This window comes from Ovis aries, chromosome 14 (genome assembly GCF_016772045.2).
Source record: "Ovis aries strain OAR_USU_Benz2616 breed Rambouillet chromosome 14, ARS-UI_Ramb_v3.0, whole genome shotgun sequence".
NCBI classification, from domain to species: Eukaryota; Metazoa; Chordata; class Mammalia; order Artiodactyla; family Bovidae; genus Ovis; species Ovis aries.
Genome location: NC_056067.1, coordinates 52,553,354 through 52,562,507, shown reverse-complemented (window position 1 = coordinate 52,562,507; position 9,154 = coordinate 52,553,354). Strand labels below are relative to the sequence as shown.

Genomic DNA, 9,154 nt, shown 5'->3' with positions numbered 1-9,154 from the left:
AGGGCTCCCACCCCAGGCTTCTGCTGGAAAGGGAGAGGGCGTCAGGCAAGTCACATGAGCCGAACGGCTGTCAGCAGACACTTTCAAACCGCCACCCCCACCTTGAGGCAAAGGCTCCGGAGCTGCTGCAGAGAGTAAGGAAGAGGGTGAGAATAACTTTATATAGGGTGCCCACTGGATACCTGCCCCCATCACGACTCGCCAAGGGGAAGGCTGCCGAGCAGCTCTGGGGACACTCAGGGGAGGCAGACCAAGCCAGGCTCTGCCCTCGTGGAACTGCCTTCCCAGCGGGGAGAAAACAGAAGCGAAGCACGACGGACGTCGGTCCTTCCTGGGGGCACCCGGCCTTGGAACCCCCTTCCTGGAAAGAGGACCCCTTCCGCCTGTCCCACCCTAACTGAAGCACCAGACCCCCACCTCCTGTTGCAGCTCCAGCCCAGAAAGCACCCCCAAGAGGGAGCTGCCCTAACACGAGCATGGCCCGGCTCAGGGCGGGAGTGATGGGGGCGGCCTGGGAGTGGTGAAGTCAAGGACCCAGCATTCTCACCAGGCCTGCAGGGGCTACGGGGTGCCCCTGGCTCGGAAGGCTGGGCCTGGCTCCCCACCAAGAGTCAGGAGGCTTCGAAACACACTCCTCTTGTGCCAAAATGGCTCCACAGACAAGCAAACTGTGACACAGACAGGTTTCAGGACGTGTCTGCGTTCACGCGGTGGGATTCACAATCAGCCCAGGGTCTCGGGCTGGTCAGTCTGCTCTTGGAAAGGAGGGAGCCAGGGCAGGGTCACCAGGACACGGCCCCCGTTCAGCTCTAACGAGCCCTTACTGCATGCAATAGCTAGTTACCGGTCCAGTCACCTCCCAAGTTTCTCAATCCCCACACAAGAGGGGATACTGAGGCAGAGAAGCCAGGCGGGCGCCTCTGGACAGAGGGCAGCGGTGGACTGGCACCAGAGTGCCCCGAAGCCCGAGGCCTGGGCTGCCTCGCATTACTACAGCTTCACAGAAATGGGGAAGGGGCCCACTGGGGGCTCCATGGTCTCCTACTGGAAATTGCTGGGCCAATATTCTAGAGCTCAGAATTTCCTGATCTTAGAAAATCACCACAGGATGCCTCCTCTATTATGTTAGACCCCAGTTTTTAGAGCTCTCTGCATCTGGGAAGTGTGGGACCTGGGGGACTTTACAGGTGAAGCCAGTTGCTGAGGTGGCACAGGGGAGGCCGTGCAAGCACCCAAGTGCACGATGCCCCCACTCACCACCCCATCACCCCACACCAGGGCAGGGGGCATGAACTAGGGTTGGGGGGTTGGAGCTCAGAGACCCATGGGGAGAACACCACAGTGCAAAACCTTCTGGGGAGGGAGAGGTTCAGATAAATCCGGTGATTAAATCAATCAAACAAATGCAAGCTCCTAGCCACCGCAGGGCTTCACAAGGCCGAGAATCTCAGGCTTGCTGCCCCAGCCTTGGTCTCAGCCTCTGCAGGCCGCACTCCCAGAAGGTTCTGCTGAAAACAGTGGGCAGGCCCCTTCTTAAAGCCTTCTGCTGGCTCCCTGCCATGCTCAGGCTAACAGGGCCCACAAGGCCCCACCTGGGTGGATGGTCCCTCCCCGCCTTCCCCAGTCTGGCCTCAGACCCTCCTGCCTCCACCTCGACTTCTGACTCCAGGAAGACTGGCCTTTTCCTCCTCCTCGGATGCGCCTCACTGGCTCCGCCTCCAACCCTCTGCACTTCTTCCAGCTGCTCCTCACCTGGCTCACTCCAGTGATTTTTTTAGGCCTGAGACGGCCCCTTCCTCCCCAAGAAGCCACCTGTGCCTTGCCCATCAGCTCTTCCCAGTTAGGGTCCTGGGCACCCTGATTTGATTAGAACCGTTTACCGTGCGGCTCCCTTACTCAACCGTGACCTCCACGGAGGCAGGGCCTGCCTTCTTCCCCGACCCCTAACATCGGCATTCACTAAATGAGAGGCTGCGCTCGCCTTCCGCCAGAAGGGACTGAGCGCGCACCACATCCCAACACTGGGGAGCACAGGAGGAATTCGGGCCAAGGCTGAGGACATGGGAGCAGCGAGGACCTCCCAGGACGCTTGAGCTGCCCAAGAACCACAGAGATCCCCTCCTGAGCGCCACCCAGCCGATTCCTTCCCTCAGGCTGCTTCTCGTCCCTGAGCTGCCTGGTGAGGCTAGAATGGCCATCTCCATCTCACAAAGGGTTATGGGTTCAAGACGAGGAAACCCCGCAGCAGGCAGAAGCGGATGCAGCCGTGAGCCAAAGCTCACGCAGCCAGGACTCGGGCGGAAAGCTGCCTGGCTTTGTGACCGCCTCCAGTGACCTCGCCTCTCTGTGCTCCCAGTACCTCGTCTACAAACCGGGAAGACCGGCGCCTGCCTCCCGGGTGGCTGGGAGACATAACCGAGACACCCACTCAGCACAGCGGTGGGCGTGTGGGAGTAACGAGCGGTGACCAGGGCCGCCTGGAGAGCAGGGGCCTCGGCCTGGGCCCCTCCGCGCTCCACTGCGGAAGGCCGCCCACCCAAACCCCGTTTCTGCAGCTACCGCAAGTCAGACGCTTCAGTGTGCTCTAAAACAAGTCTGCGAGGCCAGCCCCAGCCACCCTGGAACTGAGGTCTGGAATTGAGCCTTGGGACTGAGCGCTGGGCAGCTGGGCTGAATCAGGGGCCCTGAGCAGGACAGCCAAACCTGGCCGCCTGGGGAGCTTTCTAGAAACACAGATTCCTGGCCTCCATTCCCAGAAGCCGCCCCCATCTCGCCCAGTCCAGTCCAGGGCGTCTGGCTCCACAGCTCTTAACACTTCTGGAGCCAAACGCCTGAGAGACAGGAGACGCCTGGTTCCCGGAAGCGCGTGTACACACTTTCGAAAGCCCCCTTGGAGGACCAAGCGCCAAGCGCCCAAGGTATGGGGCCTGGTGCAAGCCCATCAGCTCCTCCGAGAGGCTTTCTCCCCAGGCCCTCGGCGGCATGAGAGCTGACGGAAAGCCTCACTCCCCTGCCGCTCGCCCACCCTCCTGGGCGCCAGACGCAGGTCACAGGGGTGACCCACAGTCTTCACCCTTCAAGAGGGAAATGTGACGCGAACACAAATAAAGTCCTGGAGGTGGAGAGGAGGGCCAGCCACTCCCCACACAGGCCCGACCACAGAGTCAGCCTCCCATGGGGCTTAGGGCTGGGCGCCAGGCCATTCTACAGAGGGGACGGGGCCGGGGGGGGGGGGGTGTGTGAGGCAGCTGGAACTTGTCCACAGTCATGGCTGGTGTCTGAGAGGCTGCGGCTAACACTTCAGCGCTCTGCATCTAGACCCTCGCTGCCCTTGCTGCCTCTCAGCCAGAGGCCGAGACGGCTGATTGAGTTTCAGCTCAGAGAGGCTGGGCAACCTGCCCAGAGTCACCCAGCTCGTCACCGACAGGACTGTCCCTGTCAGGGATGTCGGGGAACTCTTCTGACGGATAGACCGCAGGGTTTTGACGCTGGGGGAGAGGTGAGCGTAAACACACAGCAGAGACAGCGCGGCACGGAGGCCAGGGGCTGTAGGCGGGGGGCAGAAGACTGGCGACGACAACAACAGGCCCCCCCAGCACTCCCCGGGGACACTGTTATCTCACTTAATCCTCATCGCCCTATGAGGAGGTATGACTGTCAGCTGTATTTCACAGACAGAAATATCATTATGGACAGAGAGAACGACTGCCCAAAGTCACATGGCAGTCTCTGTGCCAATGCCGGCAGGAGGAGGTGAGGGTGGGCCCTCCCTGGGGGAAGCACCAGAGCCACCCCCCACAAGGGCACTGGCTCCTCACCAGCCAGACCGCCCACCACTCAGGTAAAATGACCCATTAACTAGCAAGAGAGCCTCTGTCCACTACAGATAGGTTCCTTCCCACCTGTCAAAGCTGTTTCAAGGACTCAATCTGCAGCCCGGGTTTCAGTGAAAACAAACAGGACGGTGTTTCCACGCCCTCTGATCCTCACTGAGGAACACGACGGCCACTGTCCCCACCAGCCCCTCGCCCCCATCCCACCCCTGAAGCTCGGGTGGCCGGAGCTGGGCACGTTTGGGCCCCCTCCACCCTGCAGACGCCTCCACTCCACATGACGAGTTTCCCAGGGGGCGCAAAGCTCCCATGCCCCCACTCCAGGACAGACTGCACAGGGTGGAGGTCAGGGAGCGGGGAATGAGTCATGGGCAGGACTGGGGGGAGGGGGGAGACAGCCGCCCAGACCGCGGCCAGTGTCACGTGCTCCCCGACGCCTGCCTCACCAAACCCGTGTCTCCTCCCCACATGGCGGTCACCTGGGACTAGGGAGACAGCTGGGCCTCAGGTCACTCGTGCAGTTTGGTCTGAAGAGTCCCTGGTACAAGACCCTCAGAGGAGCTGGGACCGCAAGGCCTGCTGCTATGGATGGGGGTTGCAGCAGGCGAGCCCCTCCTCCATGGGGGCCCACTTCCACGCCCCAGGGAGTGTGGGGCACACACTGGCCCCAGCCTGGCAGTACGGAGGCGGCCCCCTCTCCAGCTTCACAGCCCATCCACCGGCAACCGGCTTGCTGCAGAGACCCTCCTGCCCCACCAGGTCCATCCCGTTCGCTCAGACATCCTGGAGGTCAGGTCAGCAGGACAGGGCTCACAATTTCACAGATGAGGAAACAAACCACCAGCTCAGCGAGAATCGGGGCTGGGCCGGAGCCACAGCACTCTGCGGCCGGGGCCGGGCAGGGAGCACACCGCAGCGAGAGGGCCCCAGGTATGGCCTGGCCTCAGCCCTTCTGCATGGCTGCACGCGCCCCTAGTGCTCATTCGGCCATGACCCCCATGTGTCTTTCGAGGGGCTGAGTGGGAATGAGCATGGACAGTGCCTGCGCTCCCATTCTAGATGGGGAGAGAGACCACCAGCACGAAACAAATGCGTATCTTAAAGGCAGGCAGCCTTTAGTGCAATGAGGCAGACAAGCAGGCCCCCGAGTTGGGGGCAGGCAGGGACATCATGTGACATGGGAGCCAGGAAAGGCCCTTCTGAGCGCTGGGCTGGGTTGAGCCTCAGGAGGCATGAGACCCTCCCACACCTCTTTCAAATGTCTGGTCTCCAGGAATTCCCCAAAACGTGACCTCTGACAGGGTCTGACAGGGCTCCTGTCTCAAGCAGACACCCCCAGAGGCTCCCACCCAGCTGGGCCTCCACCTAGCCCCAGACCCAGCCTCGCCCACTGCAGCCAGAGGCTGTCAGGCATGGCCAAGCTTTCTTCCTAGGGCAAGGCTCTGCTGACTGGGTGCCTGGTGCTAGGGCCCAATTCCTCCAGTGGCTGCTTGCTCCCAGCCTGGGGATGCTCCTGCACCTTGGGCCGGCGCAACTTCTCCATCTCTGCGATGGAAGAGCAGCTTCTGAATGATCTCTTCCAATTCCGATGTGCCAATTCCTCCTTCACCCTTGGCCTCGGGGTCGTGTCACCAGGGCAACCCCCAGCATGACCCCTCCCTCACCCTTCTCACAAGGGCCGGAGCTCAAATGACACCCTCTCTGCTTTCCCGCGGCTCACAGACCACCTCCAGCAAATCTCCTGCCCCTCCTCCAAGACCTGTCAACCCCTCCCTGAAGCCCCCAGCTGAGACCCTCAATCTCTCAACTGGGCAAGCCCCTTGGCCCAACTTTCCACAGCCTGGCGAGCCTCTGTCTCCCTCAGTCCCAGACCAGCCAACAACTCCACTGTCCTCCCCAGACACAGGGCGACTCACTGGCCAGCACCACCAGGCCTGCCAAATCCCATCGCCCGAACTCACCAACTTCACTAATGAGACTTCCCCTGCCTGGGAACTCCTTCCCCTGCCACCCAACTCCTTCCCTCGCAGGTCGACCTCAGCCCCTCTCCCTGGCCCAGACAGACCAACTTTCCCCACCCTCCCGTAAAATCAACCCATTTCTCCAGGTCATCACCTCTCCACCTCAGACCCACTGATGTTTCTGGAGAGTGAGTGCAGACCAGTCCCGCCGTCCCTCCCAGCCACCATCCTCTCAACCCCTCCCAGCCAGGCACCAACTGACCCTCCTACTCAACATTCTGCCCCCCAACCCCCGCCTTCACCGCCTCTTCATGACTGCCCGAGACATTAAAACAAAAAAACCCAACCAACCAAAAAAAACCAGACTGAATCTGCCTGGATAACAGCAGCTGCTATTTATGTGGCAGGAACTTACAAGGACTATCTTATTTAATCCTCACAACTTCCCCACAGTAGAAATTAGCACCTCCATTTGCAGAGAAAGAAAACAGGAGGCTCAGAGAGGAAAAATGGCTTCCCCAAAGCCCAACAGCTGCTAACACACAGCTGTTGCTCTTCTGGGAACCCGCGGGCCAGAAACGTTCCCCTACTCACACCCCGCCCCCGGCCCGGACTCACCAACTGCTGCGGCCGCCACTGTGCTCCGGCCCACAGACGGAACATCTCCCCTTCCCCCGGGCCCAAGCCCACCAACCGACTGGAAGGTTGTGAAGCACGGCCCCCGCCCCCAACTCCACGAACCAACTCATCCAGGCTAGCCCCTAAAACGACCAGTAGCACCTAACGTCACCCCTAAAATGACCAACGATAACTGCAGCCTCATGAAGGCCCACCCTGGCCGACCACTTTCCACACACAACCTTATTCAGTCTTCTCTGAAACCCCGTGGCATGGCTACTCTCACCCACTTACAGGTGGGACATCGAGGCTCTGAGGAGTTAGGAACCCAGCCTGAGGTCATGCTTTGGGTAAATGGGACTCAGGATTGAGCTGGAGCCCAGGCTAGCCACCATCCCGCTCTGCCTCTCCAGTTCTTACCCTCCTGCTCTGAGCTCCCTGGACCGGATGCCGTATCTGGGGCCTGTTCCCTCTTCCCTTCCTCAGCCCTAGTTCCCCAAGCCCTCCAACCTAACCTATCTTGAAGGCCGAGAGCCCAGGGACTTGGCTGGCTCCCAAGGCCAAGAATTTTAAATTAACCACTGTCTCTTGAGCAATAACTGGCTGGGGAATTACCTGGAGGTCCAGTGGTTAGGACTGTGCTTCCACAGCACTGGGCCCGGGGTTTGATCCATGGTCGGGAAACTAAGATCCCGTATTCCACACCATGCAGCCAAAAGACAAAACAAACAAAACACTAACAGGCCAAGATGGCATTCACGGCCGCTCCTCGTGTGTTCAGCTTTCAGCTCCCACGCTTCCCACCCTCACATCAAAGCCACTGCTTTCTCCACTGCCCACAGAGCAGCAACATTTCTACCGCTCTCCCAGGGCCCACAGACCAACTTCTATAGACCAGGGTCCAGGCCGATCCCTCTCGTCTTCGGCTCCATCCCTGCAAGAGTCCCAGACCTGTCCAGGACTCAACCCTGCCATCCATCTCTGGAGCCACTTTCCACCTTCCCAGCCCTACAGATAAAACACACTCCTCCAACTGCTCTTTCAGTTCCCACACAGAGCTGACCTTCTCTAGAGAACTTTTAACCTATGCAGTCGCTCTCTCCCCACCACACCTCAAGCCATCAAACTTCTCCAGCGCTCTCACCTTCCACCGCCAGCAACTCCAAGGCTTTCTCGGGGCAGGCGGGACAGGGCCAGAGGAAACAAAACAAGGATAGCCCTCCCAGAGCCAGGCTCCAAAGTTCCTCTGCTCCTGAATGACTGACAATGTTCTGCTTCCCTTTTTTTTTGGGGGGGGGGGGGGAGTAGGGGAGGAGAGGAAGAGGAGGCGCACGGTGATTTTTCTTCCTAATGCCAAGATCGAACACCTCCCTGGACTATCTCAACCAGCCTCAAACTGACCACCAACTAGCTCCTTTTTCTTGCAAGTTTGTTTACCTTGCCTCCCTTTCCCAGTCCCAGGACTGACTGACTCCTCTACCGCCAGGCTCCAAGTTTACTCCCTGTCCTCCTTTCAGCCAAGGAAGTTGAGTCACGTGACCATCCCCAGCCCCGAGGCTTGCAGACCGACAACTGTAACCTCCTTCTGTCCCCATGGGCCCATCAAACTCCTCCAACTGCCCTTTCAGCGACAACGTTGACCCACTCTTCCTCCCCTGACTGTTCTATCCTTCTCTGAGGAAACTATGAACTCAAAGGCTACTTGCCCTCCTAATCAATCTCCCAAGCCACTAAACTTTCTTTGATTGCTCACCGTCTTAATTCCTCAAACGATCACCAGCAGCGTCCCTTGGGGAGGGGAGAGAGGCAGTAACATACACCAGCTAATGTTCACCTTCCCAACCCAACAGCCACTCCCTCTCTAACACCCTCCAAGCTCTAAACGGACGACTGTCTCCTTAAATCATTATTAGGGGCAACTTATTGAGCTCCACCTCTGTACTGGTGGCCGCACGACTCCCAGGTCCCCAACCAGCCCGCCCCCGCGCTCCAGCCGTGGCTACCATGTCTCCAGGGGTCTTTGGGTTCCACAGCTCCGGACACGATATCTTCGTCGGAAGGGAACGTAACGCGCTTGGCCGCAGCCTTGAGGCGCCCGTCGGCCGGGGGCGATGCGGGGCCGGGAGACGGGGCCTTGGCGGGGGCCTCCTCGGCTTCGCCGTCCGCGCCCGGCCCGGGCGGCGCCTCCTGCGGCGGGATCTCCATCGCCGCCGCCGCCGCCTCCTCACGGGGGCCCTGGGGACATGCCCCGGGCCCCGGACTTGTCTCTCCGGGCCCTCCCGCCGTCCCGGGGCATGGGCTCAGCCACTGCTTCAGGCGCCGACTCCGTCCCCTCTCCTGGTCGTCGTAGTCGTCGCCGCCGGGAGCTCGAGCGCGCCTCCCCCGAGCCCCGTGAGCGTCTGCTCGTTCGCAGCCGCACTTTCGTTAAGGACCAGTGAGCCCGCCGCATACACGAAAAAGCAGAAAATCAATTTAAGTTATTTTCAGGTAGAGTTGTCTCGTGCGTTGTTAAAGCGGGTACCAAAAAGCAGAAAGAGCCACGGGAAAAAGAAACGTGAGTAGTGAATCTGCAGAGCCGGAACTGCAGAATACGAGAGGCGGGGCGAGATAGACGCCGTCTCCCGGAGCAGCGCGCAAGCGCGAACCTAAGCCGCTCCCCCGCCCCACGCCTCCCCGCTTCAAAGTAGATAACTAACATTCAGGCCCTCACACATTCGTCACGAGCTCAGGCAACGGAGAAAG

The 9,154-nt window shown here is 60.1% G+C and overlaps 1 protein-coding gene across 2 annotated transcripts in view; it reads right to left on the bottom strand.

The window, feature by feature from the left end:
* The window catches only part of PPP1R37 (protein phosphatase 1 regulatory subunit 37), a 37,235-nt gene extending 28,471 nt beyond the window's left edge, over nt 1–8,764 (bottom strand). For both annotated transcript variants that reach the window (XM_027978469.3, XM_060398118.1), the window contains exon 1: nt 8,416–8,764. In XM_027978469.3, the coding sequence (XP_027834270.1) occupies nt 8,416–8,617 (202 nt within the window). In that variant the 5' untranslated portion in view covers nt 8,618–8,764. The remainder of the gene's footprint in view (nt 1–8,415) is intronic.
* Nucleotides 8,765–9,154: the final 390 nt, after the last annotated feature.